The sequence below is a fragment of the Triplophysa dalaica genome, chromosome 3, assembly GCF_015846415.1.
Source record: "Triplophysa dalaica isolate WHDGS20190420 chromosome 3, ASM1584641v1, whole genome shotgun sequence".
NCBI classification, from domain to species: Eukaryota; Metazoa; Chordata; class Actinopteri; order Cypriniformes; family Nemacheilidae; genus Triplophysa; species Triplophysa dalaica.
This window is the reverse complement of record NC_079544.1, coordinates 2,157,819-2,181,787: the sequence shown is the minus strand read 5'-3', so window position 1 is coordinate 2,181,787 and position 23,969 is coordinate 2,157,819. Positions and strand designations below refer to the sequence as shown.

General features: G+C 38.9%; 1 protein-coding gene across 1 annotated transcript; it reads right to left on the bottom strand.

Annotated features, from left to right (window-relative positions):
* Nucleotides 1-115: 115 nt before the first annotated feature.
* LOC130417976 (NACHT, LRR and PYD domains-containing protein 3-like) lies at nucleotides 116-23,099 on the bottom strand. Its single transcript, XM_056743868.1, has 14 exons — nucleotides 23,016-23,099; nucleotides 22,671-22,738; nucleotides 22,216-22,326; nucleotides 21,986-22,037; nucleotides 21,073-21,277; nucleotides 18,936-20,703; nucleotides 18,437-18,610; nucleotides 17,301-17,474; nucleotides 15,346-15,519; nucleotides 14,749-14,922; nucleotides 14,224-14,397; nucleotides 10,202-10,375; nucleotides 9,605-9,778; nucleotides 116-1,441 (listed from the first exon to the last, which is right to left on the bottom strand). Exons 2-14 carry the CDS (start codon nucleotides 22,694-22,696, stop codon nucleotides 1,405-1,407), a joined length of 3,417 nt encoding a protein of 1,138 aa, XP_056599846.1. The 5' UTR covers nucleotides 22,697-22,738; nucleotides 23,016-23,099; the 3' UTR covers nucleotides 116-1,404.
* Between the last annotated feature and the right edge of the window lie 870 nt (nucleotides 23,100-23,969).

The following is a 23,969-nucleotide window of genomic DNA, read 5'->3' as shown; positions in this document are numbered from 1 at the left end:
CATTTATCTACAATTGTATTCATAATTTAATGGTCAGACAATGACAGAAGAAGACCTTTATAGAACATGAAACATCTCAAACACGTATGTTTTTCTCATTTTACTTTAGATCCGATGGAACTGAACAATGAAAGTGATGAACTGAATGGACATGAGATGCATCAGTATCAGAAACCTCATAATTTCAAACTGGAAGAAATGTCTTCTGATTCTTCGGAGATAAAAAATACTTCTTCAAAAACAAGGCAAAGCACGAAAACAAGAAAATCTTTCACTTGCCCTCATTGTGAAGAGGGCTTTGCTTCGAAAAGAGACTTTGATCTGCACATAAGAGTAAAGATTTTCACCTGCCCTCAGTGTGCAAAACAGTTTGCATACAAAGACCGACTTGCAAAGCACATAAGAATTCACATTGAAGAGCGCCCGTTCTCATGTCTTCAGTGTGGAAAGAGTTTTAGACAGAGTAGAATGCTTTAAAGCCACATGAACATTGACTCTGGAGAGCGTCCATACCCGTGTCTTCAGTGTGGAAAGAGTTTCAGACAGAATAGTGTGCTTACTGTCCACAAGAGAATTCACTATAGAGAGAGCCTAAACACAGCTTCGGTCTAAGAAGATCGCCCAATTTGACTCAGACGTCACACCCATGGACCGTTCATTCAAAGCCATCATTGTTCCCAAACCTTCAACATGTGCTCACATTCTGGAGAAAGTCTGTTTATCTGTTAAGAGTGATCAAACATGTATTTTTAAATAAACACAGAGAAAACCATTCAAATGTAAAGTTTGTTTTGTGGAATATGTTTTTATTGAATGACTATGGTAAGAATTGCTGGAAAAATCCATAATGAAGAGAAATAAGTGCACTCTTATACTAAATCATAATTGTACTAAAACGGTAGAAATGCCTTTTACAATATGACATGTCCTTGTTGTATCAGACACCAATTTTAGAGACATTTTACCCCCTTTAAATAATAATTGTAATTCATATTTTATTGGGACACATATCAGCGGTTCCTTAAATATTATATTTGAACTATTTAGAAATAACTTATATGTGCATCCCCTATTTCTATTTGCTGCTCACCTGCATACCACAACTAAGGGATTAAAGGTGACATACAATTTATTGCAATTTATAACATCTTGGTTCATTTTCTTTATAAACCATATCTGTATGGAATAAATCACATGTATTGTTTTTCTTTTCGTTCCTACACTTATTGGTTAGGTGTAATTTCGCTGACTAAACTGACTAGGTTTTGAGCTTAGGTTACTCTAACCAACTTGAAATAATAATAAATAATACACGTTTTAGCGCTTCACAGTTGTCACCGTTGATGTCACAGTCTTCAAAGAGAAAAAGGCACAGATGATCTTTACTGAATGAAGTGAATTCTTTCACTCTGCATGTGATTGTTTCCCTTGAGGCTCAATACTGCAAAACATTGAGGAGAAACATCAGATATGATATTAATATACACTCATCTCAGTCATTATCAACATCATGTCAGAATGACTTTATTCTTACAAATCAAATTTAAATAATCCAAGATAGAACACAATAAAAGAAGTGCTACCACATCAACATTAACACAAGTGTGAATACAAATCATTTCAGTCACTTGTTCGCTTTAAAAAAAATCACCTTAAAAATGTTTTGCAACAAAGGTAATAAAGTAACTTGAACAAAGATTTGTAATATTTATTTTTTGTATATACTGAATAAAACTAGTCCTAAAATGTTCCTAATAAAGATTATTTTGTTGACTGGATTCTTAATGGAACAGTTCACCCCAAAATGAAAAGACTTCTATGGGAGTCAAATGGGAGTCACTAATGGACACCCAAAAATGAAAGTTATTTAATCATTTACACCTTGTGTCATTCCAAACCTGTATGACTTTCTTCTCACAAAAGAAGATATTTTGAAAAAACGTTTGTCCATATTGTCTTTTGGTCTTTTCATTGGTTTTGTACACATAAAATAGAAGTATATGACTATCTTCTCGGGTTACTTGGCTGTAACCCTGTTCCCTGAAAAAGCGGGAAAGAGATGCTGCGTTTCAAACGCTATGGGAGAACAGTCTTTGTTCGACCGGTTGTGAAGAACGTGTGTCAAACACGGCAAAAATTATTTTGGCTTTAAATAACCTCGGCAGGTGACGTGGCTAATTACACCCGCACCTGCTGGTTATAAATACGCGTGAATGCGGACGCGTCATCAGGTTCCAACTTTGTCTGAAAGGACGTCCGGGCACGCCTACAGTGCGGCATTGAGGCGCAGCATCTCGTTCCCGCTTTTTCAGGGAACAGGGTTACAGCCAAGTAACCCGAGAAGTTCCCTATCAAAAGCTACACTCGATGCTGCGTTTCAAACGCTATGGGAACGAGAATACCAACGCCGCCGCACTGGAAGTGTCTGGACCCCCCAAGGTTGTGTGACGTGTGTGCACAATCCGAGAGGAGGACTCAGGCACGACTCTGGGATGTAGACTCCAGGACACGTGAGCCGGGAGTGGCATGGACATCCAGACTATAAAATCTAACAAATGTGTGCGGAGAGGACCAGCCCGCCGCATCACACACTTGCTGCAAGGGGACTCCTCTTGCTAAGGCAATAGAAGAAGAAAGCCCCCTTGTGGAATGAGCTCTGACTCCTAGAGGTGAAGCTTGACCGCGCGCCTCATAGGCCAGAGCAATAGCATCCCTCACCCAATGTGACATTGTTTGCTTGGTAGCAGCCGCCCCTTTGTTGCGGCCCCCATATCATATAAAAAGTTGCTCTGATTTACGCCACTGGCTTGTGCGGTGGACGTAAGTCTGAAGAGCACGTACTGGACACAGTAGGTGTAATCTTTCCTGCTCCGACGTCGTGAACGGCGGAGGGCAAAAGGCCTCAAGAATAACCGGATGCACGTTGGAGAACGGAACCTTAGGAAGATAACTCGGGTGAGGATGCAGAATAGCTTTGACCATCCCAGGGGCAAAATTTAAACAGGACGGCGAGGTCGAGAGCGCCTGCAAATCTCCGATTCTCTTAAGAGAGGTGATTGCCATTAGAAAAACCATTTTAAAGGTCAGAAGCCTGACAGGCGCTGATTCCAAGGGTTCGAAGGGGGCGCTAAGTAGACCCTCGAGCACTGTCGCTAAGTCCCATGGAGGGACTGTCCTTCTAGAAGGAGGCATCAGTCGCCTCGCTCCTCGAATAAAGCGGACAACTAAAGGGTGCTTTCCCACAGTAACCCCTTCAATTAGGGCGTGGCAGGCCGAAATGGCGGCCACGTAAACCCTGAGAGTACCAGGGCTTATCCCCGAGGACAGTTTCTCTTGCAGAAATTCCAAAACTGAAACTATCTGACAGTGAATTGGGTCTGCATGGTGCGCAAGGCACCATCTCTCAAAAACGCTCCATCTAAGGGAGTAGCACCTTCTAGTGGAGGGAGCCCTAGCACTTAGAATAGTCTCCACTACATCAGGCGGGAGCCCAGTGCCTCTCAGCTGGTGCCCTTCAGGAGCCAGACATGGAGGTTCCAGAGCTTGGGACGAGGATGAAACACTGTCCCCTGTGCCTGAGATAAAAGATCTCTCCTAACTGGGATCGTCCAAGGAGAGCCATCTAGGAGGGATACTAGGTCCGAGACCCAGATTCTGGTTGGCCAACGGGGAGCTATCAATAAGAGGCGAGACCCCTGTTGACGGACCTTCGCCAGGACTCCGGGGAGCAGAGCTGTCGGAGGAAATGCGTAAAGACGCAGTCTGGGCCACGTATGGGCCATCGCGTCCAGACCCAGGGGAGCTGGATGAGTCAGAGAGAAGAAGAGGGGACATTGTGCTGTCTCCTGTGTAGCAAAGAGGTCCACCTCTGCTTCGTAAAATCTTTCCCAGATTTGTTTGACTACTTCGGGGTGGAGTTTCCATTCCCCGTTTGTCAGAGCTTGTCTGGACAGCAAGTCTGCTCCCACATTCATATGCCCCGGGATGTAAATTGCTCGGAGGGACAGAAATTTGCCCTCTGCCCAGGGCAGAATCTGCTGGGCCAATTTGTTCAGGTGGCGCGACCGCAGTCCGCCCTGGTGATTTATGTACGAGACTACTGAAGTGTTGTCCACCCGCACTAGGACATGGTAGCCTCGCAACTGCCGGAGGAAGTATTTCAGGGCCCGAAATACAGCCATCATTTCGAGGCAATTGATGTGCCAATCGAGAAGATGACCTCTCCAGATCCCTTGGGCTGGACGGCCATTTAAGACCGCACCCCAACCCGTGAGGGATGCGTCTGTCGTTAGCATCTTGCGACGACAACACGGACCGAGAGTGGGACCTAAAGTCAGAAACCGAGGTCTGAACCACATAGAAAGGGTGCAAAGCCCCTGCCGCGTCACCCTTATATGCCTCTGGGGGTTGGCCCTTGGATGAAACCCCCTGGCTCTGAGCCACAACTGAAACGGTCTCATATGCAGGAGGCCCAGAGGTATCACTGTGGAAGCCGCCGCCATGAGACCTAGAACTCTCTGAAAGTAATGATTTGTCACTTTCTGGCCTAACCTGATGCTCCTCATGGTGTTTTGTACGGACTCGACACGTGCGGGAGACAGTTGTGCCTGCATTTCGATCGAGTCCCATATGACCCCGAGATACGTTGTACTTTGCGTAGGGGAAAGAACGCTCTTTTTGACGTTGAGTCTCAACCCTAGAGCTTTTAGATGAGCTAGGACGACATCCCGATGTCGAAGCGCTAGCTCTCGAGACTGAGCTAAAATCAGCCAGTCGTCTATGTAATTCAAAATGCGGATGCCCCGGAGTCGCAAAGGAGCCAGTGCTGCATCCATGCATTTTGTGTATGTGCGGGGTGACAAGGCTAGGCCGAATGGAAGAACCCGGTACTGGTAAGCTTCGCCCCCGAAAGCGAACCTCAGGAATCTTCTGTGTTGTGGCAAGATCTCTATGTGAAAGTATGCGTTTTTGAGATCGATCGTCACAAACCAGTCGTGACACTGAATTTGAGACACAATCATCTTGATTGTCAACATTTTGAACTTGAGTGTCTTCAAGTAGCGGTTCAATCCGCGAAGATCTAGAATTGGACGCAACCCCCCATCCTTCTTGGGGACTAGAAAATACCGGCTGTAATAGCCTGACTCTCTGTCTGATAGGGGAACATGTTTTATGGCCCCTTTTTCCAGCAGAGCTTGTAATTCTTGTGTCAACAGATGCAATCGCTCCGGTTGCACGGAAGTGGAGACCACGCCGTTGAAACACGGAGGGCGATATGCAAATTGAATTCTGTAGCCTTTGCATACAGTCCTTTCTACCCATGGAGAGATATCTGGCAGTAGTTTCCACGCTGCCAGATTCTCTGAAAGGGGTATCAATGTCAACACTTCGTCCTGTTGGGGGCATGCCAGACATTCGGTGCCCTGCAGTATGGCAGGAGACGACCGAATATTTAGCATTTTTGAGCCCGCTAATCCCCGAAAGGTCGGTAGCTGCGGGGATTGCAAAGCGGCCCTGTGAGGGTACCGAAGAGGAGCCTCTAGTTTCTCTTGGAATTCTGGGCACCCCTCCCCGGGGGGGCACACCCCCACAGTCCCGGCCACACATGTCTCAGGGTTTCTTCTTTTTCGAAGAAATATAGCGCCTCAGGTCCGGACCTCCCGATGCGGCCTGAGGGGCACGGTGGGCCATTCCCCTGCCTCTGCGAGGGGGGGCGCGACTCGCCACACTCTCCCTGAGGACCTCACGTCTCAGGTAGACCGGACCCACCCGAGACTGTGTGCCTGGCTGACTGGGGAAATGATCCAGAGTGGGTGGCCGACACTCCAGACACTTGTGCACGGCGGGGTAGGTATTTGACGAATGCCTCCTCGTGTCGTCTCGCCTCCCGGAACCTGGTGACAACGGTATTAACCGAATCCCCAAACAGTCCAGAAGGCGAGATCGGAGCATCAAGGAGGAAGGCTCTGTCCCTGTCCTTGATGCCCGTGAGGTTCAACCACAGGTGCCTCTCCGCAGTAACCAAAGCAGCCATGGACCGGCCGATGGCACGGGCCGTCTGCTTGGTTGCAGGGAGAGACAAATCTGTGGCGCAGCGTAAGTCTGAAAATGCTGCTTCGTCAATAACCCCGCCGGTGCTGACATCATCCAGTAGGTCAGCCTGGTACGCCTGCAAAACCGCCATGGTGTGCAGGGCAGCACCAGCCTGACCCGCTGCCTGAAAAGCCTTTCCCACCAGCGCAGATGTAACTCTGCAAGGCTTGGTGGGAAGAGAAGGCTTTTTCAGGGATGACGATGTCCCAGGGGAGAGATAGCTAGCCAGCGTCTCTTCCACCCTGGGCATCGCAGTGTATCCCCGTGTCTTCGCACCAACGATGGTCGAATAAATCGACGTCGATGGCACGAAAACACGGGAGGAGTGAGGTTTCTGCCATGAGCGAGATAGCTCGCCATGGAGATCCTCAAAGAAAGGGAGAGCCCTATTCTGGGGCTCCTCCCTCCGGCCACCCGACAGATATCTGTCGTCAAGCTTTGAACCCTTGGGGGCCTCTTGTTCCTGCGGCCAGTCGAGGTGGAGCCTGTCGACTGCCTTGGTTACCGCCCTGATTAGATCCTCAATCGCCTTAGTATCGCGAGAGGAACGCTCGGAGGCGGTGCTATCTAACCCCGCAGAAACAAGGGAAGCCTCGTCCTCCGCCGGCTCGGAAGAAGTGCTGAGGCACGCTCCAGAAGCGGACGCGAGGACGTCGTGGTTCGGCGAATGCACGGGAGAAGCGGACGGATCCGTCTCTCGTGCCTCAGCAAGCTCAAACCGAGAGCCCCAGGATGAGGAAGAGGTGGCTCGGTCTCGCTTAAAAAATGCGAGCCGAGCACGCAGAACTCTGAATTCAAAAACATCACAGAGTTCACCCTCTCCCTCAAGTCCCCGGGCGGCATGGTCAGCCCCCAAGCATTCAAAGCAAAACTCATGCTTATCGAAATCGGAGAGGATCCTCTCACAGGGAGGAACACATCTCCGATCTGAGTCAGTCATGGTTTGTTTTACTTTTCCTTATTCTTAGACTAGGCTAAGAAACTCAGAGAGTGCTTGGTCACTAGTCTAAGAATGTAGGAAATATCTTTTTAATTTATTTGTTTGCGTTCGTTCACAACAAAGAAGGAGACTTCTCCCTCACACACACGCACGCACACACAAAGCGGTCCTTGAAGACAAAAGAACCTGATGACGCGTCCGCATTCACGCGTATTTATAACCGGCAGGTGCGGGTGTAATTAGCCAAGTCACCTGCCGAGGTTATTTAAAGCCAAAATAATTTTTGGCGTGTTTGACACACGTGCTTCACAACCGGTCGAACAAAGACTGTTCTCCCATAGCGTTTGAAACGCAGCATCGAGTGTAGCTTTTGATAGGGAACAACGGTTTTCTGTGTTTTGCAGAAAAAAGTAAGGTTGGGTGTGTAAACCCTTTCGAATTTCGCATTCTGTATTTTATGTGCACTACTATAATTAACCTCTAGAGGGCGGTTAATGCTGTGGTAGGTTGAAAGTCAACGTACATTAAAAATCAGATGAAGAAACCTGCTGAATAGATACGCACGAGGTTAGCGTGTAGCTGCAAAAGACGATCTTATTTTCATTTGTTTCTTCGGTTCAATGTGCATATTCTTTTATAAGAAGTAATGTTAATCATCGAGGTAGTTTATCTATCCTGTTGCTGAGGAAAACAACCGGTCAATGCTTTAGGTTACTGTTTTTTCTTTTACACGAACTCTGGTGAGTTTTGCTTATGCATTACTATAACTTTCAAATTGATATTCCTTTTTTTTATATGTGTCTTAAAGCCAATCAGAGTTATATATTGTGTTTTAGAATGTATTTTTGTATGTTTACAAGATACAATTGATACGGAGTCAAATCTATCCGTGTATAACGCTAGTTTAACTGTTTAGTTAAATTGTTTTATTTTCAACAAGTATTATAAATGCAGCCAATGGGAAAAGGAATGTTGTACAACTAACGAAATATTCAAATGAGAAAGATATATTGCATATTGAATACTTTTATGCGTTTAAGCTCTTTATTTGCACTTATATTGTCACGTGTTGAATTAACACTGGTAATGACGGACATTTTGTGCAGTTAGTAGAAAATGTCGGTGTAAAAATTGTTTATATTGAAAAATGTTTAATGTGACTGCATTGTTTTATGCAGATTGTTTTTTTTTGAGGACTGATTCAAATTGAGTGATCTACCATTTGAACGGCGAGCCAGACCCTGATCTGCCACTCAAGGAATCATCGTGGTCCATCACGGATGCACACAAGAGAGCTAAGCACATACATAATACCCGGGTAGCAACACAAAAGGCCTTTACACACAAAGACATTGAAGCACGTCACACACACACATGACCATTGGAGCTTAACACATTGACTTTTGAGTTTTATTCATATGGACATTTGAGCACTTTACAAAGGATCCAGAACAAATTGAGACTGTTTTATTTTGTTTTATTTCATTCCATTTTATTTCATTTTTGGTATTCACATTCAACTACGGGTTTGATATGAACCAGTTTTTTGTTGGTTCGTGGTGTTGAGTGTAAACCAAACAAAGAGTCAAAGGTGAGAATATTGTTTAAATATTTAATGTGAATTATTGCAAATAAACTTGCCGGCTGATAAATACTTTAAATTGATTTGGTCCACCCTTTTACTCTTAAATCCTCCCAGAGCCGAACCTAGGCTGAATTTAACCTCTGTAGAGTAACATACGTAGAATATTGCATTCGCCGTCCCCGTTACAGGTGGACTTTATTTTCTTAGTTAAGTTAACTCAGACATGTAGGCTTCTCAGATTAATTTGAAAATTGGATTAATTTAACATTTTGTGTGTGTAGAAATACATCTGACTTCACTGAGAAAACTAAGTTATGCAAACCTCTGGTCCCAAAGTTGAGTAAACCTAAAAGTTTGTCCTACAGTTTGTTGCATTTAATATTATAGATTTTTCAATCTGTAATTTTTTTACAGTATGGTAGCAGTTGAAAAACCTTAATTTTTTGAGGTCGACTAGTCGATGACGTCATTAATGAATAAAATAAGACACTCGTGTGTGCGGAAGAATGGCGGGACTCCCTCAAACATACTCCCTCCAAATATATTGTCTCTAAATACAAATATACTGTTGTTAATCTATTTTACAAGAGCAACAACAACTATAATAAAACTATTTTAAAGTGTGAGGTCGGTGGTAACGGGGCTGTGCACTGAAAGAGCAGCAGGTGGATCTCTACAGCAGCTTTACGTTACTTCAGATCTGAAGCGTGTACAGAACAAACTTCACTTGTTTTTACAACAAGTCGACTGAAAGTGTCATGTGCACTAATAGATGATAAAACAGAAAAATGTGTCGAGTTTGTTTGTGACGGCCTGTGACTTTAGAAAAACGTCAATAAATTGACTAGCCCACATGACCCGCGACTAGTCGACGTCAAGCTTTAAATGTCGTGCAAGAGCAGTCATGTCAACTAGTTTGTGCAACTCCTAAAGTGTGGTAATAGTTTTTATAAATAAAATGGTTTAAGAAATAATAAATAACTCACAGTAGTGTCTGCAGTTGACAGTGTGGATCCTTCAGTAGATCAGAGATCAGCTTCACTCCTGAATCTTCTGGATTATTATATCTCAGATCCAGTTGTGTCAGATGTGAGGGGTTTGATCTCAGAGCTGAAGTCAGAGCAACACAACCTTCAGATCCAATACTGCAACCAGACAGACTGAGGAGAAAAGGAAATAAATGAAATAATGCCAATAACATTTAGACAATAATTATGAGTACAATTATTTAATATACGTAATTATACTTTATTTCATATATTTAAATTATTTAATGTATTATTCAATTACTAATCATTAATTTTTCAATGATGTTCCTTTTGCACGATACAAGTAACAAATTAAATGATTGTAAATCACTGTCATTTTACAATAGTATCATGAATAGTTTAATATATTCCAGTTAGTTATTAAAATGATCTCAGTATCATTATCATACTGTATGAATCTAAATCATCAGAGAGTCATTGACTGACAGACACTGTTGAGTCTTTTACATGTAAAGATGATTCTGATAAACTGAAAATCCATTTACACAATACAAACATACACATTTAACTTTTTTGGTTTTAGGATTTTCTTACTCTAGTGTCTTCAGTTTACAGTTTGTATTCTTCAGTCCATCAGAGAGCAGCTTCACTCCTGAATCCTTCAGTTTATTGTGATTCAGGTTCAGTTCTGTCAGACTTGAGGAGTTTGATCTGAGAACTGACGCCAGTGATGAACAACTTTTCTCTGTCAGATTACAGAGACTCAGACTGAGAGAGAAATAACAACACAACAGTGAGTTAAAATGTTAGTAATATAAATTTATGACGTTTGACTGACTGCATGACTGATCTTTCTGATTTGAAAACGCTCCACTTGCCACAAAGAGATGAAAAACAGGCAAATCGTTAATGAATTGATCTTGATCACATTTAATCTTGTTTCTATGTTTCAGGATATTGTATGAAGCAGTAACGTTCATGTGAGACTTTAAATGTCACAGTGTCACAGATGTAGAAGAATGTTCCAAGAAAAAGACACAAACATTAAAAAACAAATTGATCTTATTTTCAAGAAAGCTTGACAACTTCTGAGTGACAGTGAACTTCAGCAAAACATGATGTTTGTGTGTCCAGAAACACAGGCAGAATGAGATAATCCAAGAGAAAACATAATACAACTAGTGTAACTACCAGGGGGGGCTTTTGTGTATGTAACAGAGGCAAGCCAGTGAAGTGTTGTACAGTATGAAAACCTCACTACCCGGCCTCCTCGCTAGAGCGCCTGACTCCCATGCCGGACCGAGCCGGTTCGAGGCCCGCTTAGAGCGGTGCGGAGCGTTCTGGTTACAAGCATATCATTCAGACAACAGTGGATCAAAGTGTGTATAATGATGCTCAATAAAGATTATCAACATATTTTAGACTGCTGTATATTTCTTTCATGGGCGTCAGAAGCATGTGTGTGTTAAAGTGTAAAAACAACATTCACTGACTATCAGATTCAATGGTGAGGTGAGTAAGACATGTGACTAATCATTTTAACACTATCATGATGCAGGTTTGAATCCACCTTTCACTTGTCTACATTTTCACATCACATATGAAATCATGAAGGCATTTATTTTCAACAAAAGGAAGAAACTATTTAAAAAATCCCTTAGAGGTGTTTAATAATAAGTGTATGGTAAGGTAAGTGGTAGTAGTGAGGTCTTTAATGTCGAAAATGGCAATAAAATGGCAAAAATTATTTTTTATTTTAACAGTCACGTAACAATCTCAGCTGCCCAAGCCAGATTTATAAATATTGCAGGATTAATAATATTTGTCACGTAAACTGTGAATAATAAAAAAATGTACTCCATGTGCCAATGTTCTGCAGTCGCAGCTTTTTGGATGACGCGGAGATATTTAGAACTATGAACTAACTCACTGGTTCAGATGACGTGCTTAAACATAACTTAAATTCTGAAACTACAACTTTCACGTAAACAAAATAAGTATAACGACAACTTTATTCTAGTAACATTTCGACTTTATTCTCGTAACATTTCGACTTTATTATCGTAACATTTCGACTTTATTATCGTAACATTTCGACTTTAGTATCGTAACATTTCGACTTAATTATCGTAACATTTCGACTTTATTATCGTATTTATTTATTCTAGAAACATTTCGACTTTATTCTCGTAACATTTCGACTTTATTCTAGAAACATTTCGACTTCATTCTCGTAACATTTCGACTTTATTCTAGAAACATTTCGACTTTATTCTAGAAACATTTCGACTTTATTCTAGAAACATTTCGACTTTATTATCGTAACATTTCTAGAAACATTTCGACTTTATTCTAGAAACATTTCGACTTTATTATCGTAACATTTCGACTGTATTATCGTAACATTTCGACTTTATTATCGTAACATTTCGACTGTATTATCGTGACATTTCGACTTTATTATCGTGACATTTCTAGAAACATTTCGACTTTATTCTAGAAACATTTCGACTTTATTCTAGAAACATTTCGACTTTATTATCGTAACATTTCGACTGTATTATCGTAACATTTCGACTTTATTATCGTAACATTTCGACTTTATTATCGTGACATTTCGACTTTATACTTTATTATCGTGACATTTCGACTTTACTATCGTAACATTTCGACTTTATTCTAGAAACATTTCGACTTTATTCTAGAAACATTTCGACTTTATTCTCGTAACATTTCGACTTTATTCTAGAAACATTTCGACTTTATTCTAGAAACATTTCGACTTTATTCTCGTAACATTTCGACTTTATTCTCGTAACATTTCGACTTTATTCTAGTAACATTTCGACTTTATTCTAGTAACATTTCGACTTTATTCTCGTAACATTTCGACTGTATTATCGTACTGCTACGAGTTTATTCTCGAAAAAATTCGACTTTATTCTAGAAACATTTCGACTTTATTCTAGAAACATTTCGACTTTATTCTTGTAACATTTCGACTTTATTCTTGTAACATTTCGACTTTATTCTCGTAACATTCCGACTTTATTATCGTAACATTTCGACTTTATTATCGTACTGCTACGAGTTTATTCTCGAAAAAATTCGAGTTTATTCTCAAAATCTTGGATTTTTTTTATTTGAACGTGCGACTAAAACAACCGTCGTAACGTTCTCCTAAATTCCATATAAAAATGTTTTATTTTTGAACTGGAGAAAATAAACTGGAGGAAAAAAACGGGTCAAAACAACACAAAAGACGATCTGCTCTTTTAAAACGGAAACATTGCAAAAAAAAACTAAACAAGTTGATATTTTGTTTTAAACACAAAACTAATGTTTGTAAATTTTAGAAATAGTATAAAAATAATGTTTCATGAAATAACCCAGATTTTAAAAATAAAATTACTATCATGCTCTCAGGCTATTTTAAGGTTTGCTTTTGTTGGAATTCAACAAACACTGAAATCTATGACTGCAATAAATGCAGGATTTAAAAGATTAAGGATTTTAAAAATATACAAAACACGCATTCATTACTGAAGACTGAGAGATTAAAACAAAAATAATTATTGTTGATTATCGCCTTTTATATAGTAATTATGTGCGTTTCATTTTAGTGAGGTTTTGCGCATGAATTAAGTAGTTATGTAAACTGGACATAAATAGAAGCATGTAAAGTGGGCTAAGAACAATCCCCATCACTGGACGATCACTGGCTTCTGTTTTATTTGAATATTATTGCACTGCACAATGAATATAACATCACATCTTCCGTTGTTAAGAGGTCTGTGAGCGCACAGCGCGCCTAAACTAAACTATTTTGCACAGTGTTTCTTTACCACATGCAGAATGAATTGGGTTGTTTGAGATGGAGGGGATAGATATATTTCTGAAGCGGGAGCTTCGGAAGATGGAGCTTTCAGTCATTACTGATGCTCAACAGGTTAAAATCTAGCCTATTGCAACCAAATAATAGCTGTTTGTTAAAAGCACAAAGCCAGACCACAAAAACTCCTGTTATAATAAATGAATCAGACTTTACTGCACAACTACTTTTACATGCTGTTTATAATGAACTTAAAGCAAGCGTGCAGTGCGCCTAAAATTCCTTTGCACCTTATTTTGCTTTCCCCATTGCATGTAGCATGCTCCCCTGTTACAAACTATAACCGCTATGTGAGTGAAGACTGCTGTTGCATCCAGTCAATAGAAAAATACTGCAATTTTTGGAGTAATTTTTTATTCTCATTGGGTGGGCAAGACAGACGTTTAGGTGGGCTCAGCTCACCCATGCCTGGAGCCGGCCCTGGTTTGTTATCTGTAAGTCTCTGTGCATGTTCGTGCATTCATTAAGTTTTTTGGGATTCTTGTAATTGATTTGTTTAGATATGATGTGGTATCATTGCTTTGGAATATCGTTGTTGTTTGGCCAGAGGAAATTTTGCCATACCCTAGGTTTTGATGAAAAGCGCCACTGGATACTACATCAAATTTACACAAGAATAAGAGTGAAACAGCAAAACACAAACAGCAAATATACTTGACAGGCCCTTGTGATTATTAAAAATAGTGCGATTATATGCAAAATTATAATTTGATCAGCAACTTACTTTAGTATCTTCAGTTTACAGTTTATATTCTTCAGTCCATCAGTGAGCAGCTTCACTCCTGAACCCTTCAGTTTATTGTGACTCAAATTCAGTTCTGTCAGACTTGAGGAGTTTGATCTGAGAACTGACGCCAGTGATGAACAACTTTTCTCTGTCAGATTACAGACACTCAGACTGAGAGAGAAATAAACACTTCAGTCCAACAATTATAATTAAAACAAGTTGATTTCATTCACTTTCTAGCTTGAGTGACTGTCAACTTAAGCAAAGCGTGATGTGTGTGTCCTTTCTGCATAATACAGTAACATGTTTTAATTGGGGAAATGTTTTTATCCAGAGGGATTTACACACAAGCTTAATACATGCAGAATGAGATAATCAAAGAGAAAACACAATACAAATAGTGTTACTACATCAACTTTACACAAGAACATAACACTTGAACAAAAACGCAAACATACTTGACAGTCATTTGTATTAAACAAAATAGTTTATAACCAAATGATAATTGAATAAATAACTCACAGTAGTGTCTGTAGTTGACAGTGTGGATCCATCAGTAGATCAGAGAGCAGCTTCACTCCTGAATCTTCTGGATTATTATAACTCAGATCCACTTGTGTCAGATGTGAGGGGTTTGATCTCAGAGCTGAAGTCAGAGCAACACAACCTTCAGATCCAATACTGCAACCAGACAGACTGAAGAGAGAAGAAAAATAAATGAAATAATGGCAATTACATTTACACAATAATCAGGAGAACAATTATTTAATATAGTTAATTATACTTTATTTCATATATTTTATTTATTCCATATATTATTAAATTAATATTCAGCAAATGTATCAAATTATGTCCCTTTTTTAAGATGTAATAAATTAAATGATTGTAAATCATATCATTTTAAAATAATATCATGAATAGTTTAATATATTTAAGTTAGTTATTAAAATGATCTCAGTATGGTGATAATCCTGTATGAATCTAAATCATGAGAGAGTCATTGACTGACAGACACTGTTGAGTCTCTTACATATAAAGATGATTCTGATCAACTGAAGACCTCCATTTACACAATACAAACATACACATTTAACTTTATTGTTTTAATGATTTTCTTACTGTAATGTCTTCAGTTTACAGTTTGTATTCTTCAGTCCATCAGAGAGCAGCTTCACTCCTGAATCCTTCAGTTTATTGTTATGCAGGTTCAGTTCTGTCAGACTTGAGGAGTTTGATCTGAGAACTGACGCCAGTGATGAACAACTTTTCTCTGTCAGATCACAGAGACTCAGACTGAGAGAGAAATAACAAGATAAGAGTCAAGATATAAACTCATCAAGAGATAATGTTTGAACAATGAGAATCAGCTGCACAAGATCTGAAGAAACATCTAGAATTGAATAATTTTGAACACAACTGTATACAATAAAGACCTTATTTCCCGCATTTGAGTCTCCGAACCTCATTCCTTCCTGAGTCATGACACTGTCATTAAGGCTCTTATCAAAAAACCAAACTTAGATCCCAATGAACTTGGAAGCTATAGACTATTTTAAATCTCCCGTACTTGTCTAAAATACTAGAAAAACTAGTGTCCACTCAGTTATTCTCTTTCCTAACAAATAATGACATACACAAAAAAATTCAGTTTGGCTTAAGACCGTATCATTGCACCGAAACTGCGCTCAATACAATTACAAACAACCTTCTTACAGCATCAGATAAAGCTACGATCTCACTCCTAGTACTGCTTGACATTAGTGCTGTGTTCGATACTGTGTAGACCATAAAATACTTTTAGATCATTTACACAATTTTACAGGTATTCAGGGACAGGCACTAAAATGGTTCAGATCTTACTTAACAGACAGATAACAATACGTCCATTTAAACGTGGAATCGTCAAATCTAACACAAGTAAATTATGGATTGCCTTGGGGATCGGTTTTAGGACCCTTGCTTTTCTTCATAGACATGCTGCCCCTTGGAAACATTATTAAAAAACATGGAATTAGCTTCCACTGTTACCCAGATGATACTTAGCTATATATCTCATCAAGACCAGATGATTCCTTCAAGTTATCCAAATTGGCAGAGTGCATCGAAGATATGAAACATTGGATGACAAGAAATTTTCTTTTTTAAAACTCTAGCAAAACAGAAATATTACTTATAGCACCAAAAACACATAAACAGAATATTTTAGATTATCCTGTCATTTAAAAATCACATCTCAAATATCACAAAAACAGCCTTCTTCCACTTTAGAAATGTTGCCAAATTACGAAATAGTTTATGTGTTGCAGACGCAGAAAAGCTTATTCATGCATTTGTGACCTCACGACTTGACTATTGTAATGCTCTACTTAGTGGTTGTCCTGTATCATCGATAAACAAACTACAGTTAGTTCAGAATGCAGCTGCCAGAGTTCTGACCAGGTCAAGAAAATACGATCACATAACCCCAGTTTTATCATCGCTTCACTGGCTACCCATTAAGTATCGTATTGATTTTAAAATTCTTTTAATTACCTACAAAGCCCTGAACGGTTTAGCCCCTACTTACTTAACCGAGCTTTTATCACATTACAACCCATCACACTCTCTAAGATCACAAAACTTAGGACTTTTGATAACTCCTAGAATAACTAAATCCACCAAAAGCTTTCTCATACGTAGCACCTAAACTCTGGAATAGTCGTCCTGATAATATTAGAGGATCAGACACACTCTCACAATTTAAAACTAGATTAAAGACACATCTTTTCCGCAAAGCTTTCACTTAATGCATAATTAATGAACAGCAGCTACGCTAATTATTCTCTTTCTGCCTCCTGTAAATGGAGAGCAACTTTCTGCATTATACAATTACATTCATTAATTAGGGAAATGTTTTTATCCAGAGGGATTTACACATGAGATTAATATGAGATAATCCAAGAGAAAACATAATACAAGTAGTATAACTACATCAACTTTACACAAGAACAAGAGTGAAACAGCTAAAATACTTGAAAGTCACTTATGAAATAAAATAGTTTTATAACAAAATAATTTTATGATCAGTAACTCACAGTAGTGTCTGTAGTTGACAGTGTGGATCCTTCAGTAGATCAGAGAGCAGCTTCACTCCTGAATTTCCTGGTTTATTATTTCCCAGATCCAGTTGTGTCAGATGTGAGGGGTTTGATCTCAGAGCTGAAGTCAGAGCAACACAACCTTCAGATCCAATACTGCACCCAGACAGACTGAAGAGAGAGAAAAATATATTAAATAATGCCAATAACACTAAGACAATGATCAGGAGTACAATTATTTAATAGAGTTATTTATACTTTAGTTTATATATTTTGAATATTGAATATAATATTATTTATCAAGTGTATCAAATGATGTTCCTTTTTACAAGATACAAGTGTAGTGACTGGATCATTGAGAGGAAAGCCTTAAACCCCCTCACTCCCTTTGGTCCTGGTTTTAGATACCATCATCTAAAGACCATAGCAAACCTGGCTCGTGCCTTGCATGTTTCATATGTAACTACACCTCTCTGAATTCCCTATATGATGAGCTATGTTATAAAAACTATGTCCATATCTAAGTTTAGGTATTAAATGCAAACTGACCATACTGTCAAAGCTATGCAAATGAGGGGCCATGAGTAACAAAGGAACTTTCTCTGGCCCTCTTATCACTTTGATGGCATTGGCCAGCAGGCCATCTGGTGACAGGGCAGGTATGCATTTAAAAACACAATCAGCGATCCAACGGACACCCCGGTTTACGGCTGCCCTCTAGGGATTCCGATTAGGCCATGGAACTTTGGACTCAGAACCTCAACTCAGCGTTTCAACAGGACTGCATTCTAAAACCATTCAAGATTTCCATCCACGCGCATACGGAAATAGGTCCAGCACTGAGAAAGCAAGGATGTGATTCTATATATGGAAGGGCTGCGTTAAGAGCGTGCCTCTTTGTTAAAGATGATTTTATTGGTTTTCGGACATGTTTTACCTGCCTCGCGGCCATGCCCTCCCTCTCTCTCTCTCTCTCATCGTCATTATGTTTAGCATGTAGATTAGAGTTTAATAAAAAACCATAAAGGCATTTGTGATGCATGCATATAAAGACAATTCTGATAAACTGAAGACCTTCATTTACACAATACAAAAATACACATTTAACTTTATTGGTTTAAGGGATTTCTTACTTTAGTGTCTTCAGTTTACAGTTTGTATTCTTCAGTCCATCAGAGAGCAGCTTCACTCCTGAATCCTTCAGTTTATTGTCACTCAGGTTCAGTTCTGTCAGACTTGAGGAGTTTGATCTGAGAACTGACGCCAGTGTTGAACAACTTTTCTCTGTCAGATTACAGTCTCTAAAACTGAGAGAGAAATAACAAGATAAGAGTCAAGATATAAACTCATCAAGAGATAATGTTTGAACAATGAGAATCAGCTGCACAAGATCTGAAGCAACATCTGCACCTGATAGAGAATTACTGCAAGAACTGAACACTGACAGACAATTATATATGAATAAAAGACAAATGAATGAATGAAAATCAGAAAAAGCCAACAAACGTGAGAGCAGCTCTCACTCTATAGATGCAGTGAATAATTCCGTAATTTTTTTATTTTGTCTCTGTATATTAACTACAGTAATATGACTGTTAAATGTTCAGATGAATCTGCAGTTAAATGACTCACTCAGCTGTTCTGGATGCTTTGATCACTGGCAGAAGTCTCAGAAGACATTCATCTGATGGATCATATTTCCTCAGATTAAACTCATCCAGCTTCTCTTCTGAGTTCAGTAACACAAACACCAGAGCCGACCACTGAGCAGGAGAGAGACGGACTCCAGTAAGACTAGACTCATCTCCTCTGTTCACATATGTTTGTACTTCCTGCACTAGAGAATGATCATTGAGTTCATTCAGACAGTGAAACAGATTGATGGATTTCTCTGGAGAGAGATTCTCTCTGATCTTCTTCTTAATGTACTCGACTATTTCCTGTTTACTGTCAGAGCTTCTTCCTGTCTGTGTCATCAGATCTCGTAAGATTGTCTGACTGGACTCCAGTGAAAGACCCAGAAGAAATCTGAGATAAAGATCCAGGTGTCCGTTCTCACTCTTTAAGGCCTTGTCCACTTCACTCTTCAGTAAATCACTCATATTTGATCTCAACCTGCTGAAGAGTCCTGATGTTTGCGTAAGAAATGACAGAAACTTGAATAAAGCAGCGAGAAACTCCTGAACGCTCAGATGCACAAAGCTGAACACCTTCCCCAGGTTCAGTCCAAACTCCTCTCTGAAGATCTGAGTACAAACTCCTGAGTACACTGACGCTTCTCTGACATCAATGTCACACTCTCTCAGATCCTCCTCATAGAAGATCAGGTTCCCTTTCTCCAGCTGTTGAAAAGCCAGTTTTCCCAGTGACTCAAGACTCTTTCTAGCCTGCTGAAGATCTACCTCACATTTCCCATCATACTTCTGACTCTTCAGTTTGATCTGAAACATCAGGAAGTGTGTGAACATTTGAGTGAGAGTCTTGGGGATCTGTGCTTGACTCTCTGCTTCACTCAACATTCTCTGGAGAACAGTGGCTGAAATCCAGCAGAAGACTGGGATGTGACACATGATGTACAGACTTCTGGATGATTTCATGTGTGTGATGATTCTGTTGGTCAGACTCTCATCATTGATTCTCTTCCTGAAATACTCGTCCTTCTGAGGGTCATTGAATCCTCGTACATCTGTGATCAGATCAACACACTCAGGAGGAATCTGATTGGCTGCTGCTGGTCGAGAGGTGATCCAGATCAGAGCAGAAGGAAGCAGATTCCCCTTGATGAGGTTTGTCAGCAGCACATCCACTGACGCTGATTCTCTGACATCAAACAAACTCGGATTCTTTGAGAAATCAAGAGGAAAACGACACTCATCCAGACCATCAAAGATAAACACAACTTTATAATCATCAAAGTCTGTTGATCTCAGATCTTTTGTATCTGTGAAGAACTGATGAAGAAGATCCATCAGACTGATATTTTTCTGTTTGATCAGATTCAGTTCTCTGAAAGGAAGTGGAAATATGAAGTGAAGATCTTGATTTGTTTTTTCTTCAGTCCAGTCCAGAATGAACTTCTGCACAGAGACTGTTTTTCCAATTCCAGCGACTCCTTTAGTCAGCACACTTCTGATGGGTTTGTTTTGTTCAGGTGAGACTTTAAAGATGTCATTACATTTGATTTGTGTTTCTTGTGTCTCTGATCTTCTGGATGATGTCTCAATCTGTCTCACCTCATGTTCATTATTGATGTCTTCACTCCCTCCCTCTGTGATGTACAGCTCTGTGTAGATCTCATTCACAAGTGTTGAGCTTCCTTGAGCTGAGATTCCTTCATTCATTCTCTGGAATTGCTCTTTTAGTCTGGATTTGTGTTCCTTCATGTATTCAGGGGCAAATTCTGATAAACAAAGGGAATGTAAATAAAATAAATGTATACAATTCGGAAGATCCTTAATTCTACAGTATGTACAATGTAAAAACAAACATATTTATTTTTCTTTTTTAATATCATTTTTATATTGTACAGCTTGCTATGCTTATTAAACCAAATTAATATTTTGTCTAATCTGTTATTATATTTGACTCAAGAGTGTTTTAAGATTTGATGATCATGACATTAGATGAACACAAAACGCTTCATGGTTCTATTCTGTTGATTTATTAACTGTAAATGTATTTTCACTAATAATCATCAGTACATACAGACACTGTGTCTGTTCGTCTGAAGGTAAAGTGATGTAATAGTCACATGACTGAGAGCTCTTACGGGTCTGTAGTTTGTTAGCGAGATCTGTCTGCTTCATCTTCTTCAGGACGTTCAGTGTGATCTTCAGAAACATCTCTCTGACTCTGATCTGATCTTCATCATCCTCCTCTTCTCTCTCAGAGCATGATGGGTAATCTTGACTCAGTAGACTCTTGAAGATCTTCAGCTTTTTCTTCGTCATAGTGATGAGTTTGTGCTCAAGCACCTGAAATCATTGTTCAAACACAGGTTTTTTTCTTAATAGCTTGAAACCCAGTTGATGAAACCTATAACACATCTAAACACTATTACCACACATCAAAACTACAGAAACAAAATCATTTTATCTGTAATTCATATATTGCCTTCAAATGATTCACAAATCATCAAATACACATCAGCATTGATAACACACTGAGATCTATTTAAAATCAATATGATCGTGACTTCTTACTACAATGAATCCGTTTGAAACTAGACATCTAAACATGTTTTATAATCATCAGTAATGAAAACAGTAATCTGTGTAAAGCTGCAGTACGACTGCCAGTAAAAGAATCTCATGAAACACCTCTTAAACAAACAGCTTTGTTTTTGGGCTCATAAAAATGTATTGGGGTAAAATTTATATTTAAATCATTAGAAAAAGAGCATCTACATTTCTGAATTAACTGTGTGAATGAACATGATATTGAGTGTAAAAGAAATAAATGTACAATAAATTGTTGTTAATCAAAGTAAAACAGTAACAAATAATATTTTTTTAATAAAATACTGTAAAAGAATTCCCTAAATATAATACATACTGTATAATAAGCATACAAAGGGTTGTTATACAGTAGTTGCTTCGCATCCATTTATCAACTTTGCACACACACACACACACACACAGACACATATACATATACATACATAGATATACACAGACACCCACCTGGAAAACAGAATCCATGTGCTTTCCTTTGAAGGAGACATTTGTTGTGTTACTGTAATTGAACAATAAATGAAATATCTGTTTACATACAGTGAACACATGGATTAATGTGTGTATCTGTCAGTAAAGTGTTCAGTGAATATCTGCAGTAACATCAACAGCACAGACTCAGATCAGAGAATAAAGATGATGAAGTGATTTACTCGTCTAAACCATCAGACTGTTCTCACCTCACATCTGTATCATCACAGTCTCCTGAACTGAATTTAAGTGGTTCACGAATTGATCCATCACTCTTCACAGACACACAACTGGGTTTAGGAGATTCTCCACGAGTCAAACTAAAACAACATTAAACAGAGTTTACTTCATGCTCAGTGTTATAATTTTTCAATAAAGCACTTGTTTTAATTTAATATTTCACTCAATAATAAAACTTTATATAAATGATAAAACATATTTTAATATAATTCATAAAAATGTCAGTAGTAAATATGTATAAAACTTACATTTACAAAATGTCTATACATTTGAATTATAATAAAAACACAAATAATAAATTAAATTACTTGAAACTATTTAAACTAAAGGAAGTTATTAAATACAAACTCTTTCATCAAATCAAAACACATCTAACTATAGACAATAGCACATTTTAGTTTATTAAATCTTTCAATTATCTCACCTTTTGTTCTTTTTGGAGTGATTCATGATGAACACACAGTGTCAGAACATAAAGATTTAATCTTAAACCTGTAAACACAATACTGATGTGTTATGTGTCATCTGAGAAATACACACTTCTCTCAGATCAGTCCGTCCACAACACTGAGCAGCACATTTGATCTTTAAACAGTGAAACTACATGTCAAAACGTCACTTTTAATGTTTTGAGTTTATAAACACACTTCCTGATTCCCAAAATAACACAATATTTCCAACACAGTTCTTCAACCAATAAACTTAATGTGATGTTCAGAGCAAGACAATATTGAATCTACTGAATAAACATTAGACTATTTATACTTACTGTGTTTTTATCTTGTATATTTTTTATTTTCGTGAACGAGCCTTTACTGTAAAATGGCTCCTGCTGTAATAGTTTCACTTTCACCTGCAGATACCTGTGGAGGAGGAGGAGCCACCAAACATGATAAGCCTTTTTGACAGCAGATGATATCAAAGTTCCGCGGGCGCACCCTGACCGGAGTCTGTTATTTGGTGACCCCTGCGCTAAAGGTTCTTCGAGGGCCGGCCAATATAAAAATTAACTAACAAAAATGTAATTACAGCAAAATTCGTATTTATTTCAATATTACATGAATTGTGAATATTATGAATAAATAGGAAGTAAATAAATAACAACACTTTTTTTAATAAAAAAATTCTAATTACCTGCTTATTGTTTGAAAATAATGTTGAAAATTAAACAGATTTTTTTCAATAATACTGTATTTTATTATTATAGCTCATATAACGAATATTTTATTATTTGTAGATAAAGGTTAAAAAGAAAGCTTTTAAAACATTTTGTCAACCTCTGCACAAATGCTATGGCGACATAAATAAAAGGTTTATTGTATTGTCTTGGATTTTCTTAAATAAATAGCAAGTTCTAGTCACAATGCAAGTTAACACACTTTGCAGTTCACTTAGTTGAAAGCAGTCAAAAACAGCTCGCATAGTCAGTGATACCAGTAAAATGGTCAAAATAAAAAGTCGCTGCAAGCGGGACTTGGACTTTAATCATGTGAGAAGGCCAGCATGATAAGCAGGCCACATACTCTGGATCGGAATTGGGGCCGCTACGGGGCTTTTTTGCTGGATCGGGTATCGGACTGACGGGTTCTCTTAAATCCGATCCGTTGCGATACCCGTGGATGTTACTCTAAAGCTTCATAAAGGACTAACTATCAGGAAATTACCATAAACGTTGTCATGCACTGTATTCGATGTCATGTATTTTGATAGCTTTATGTGAGGA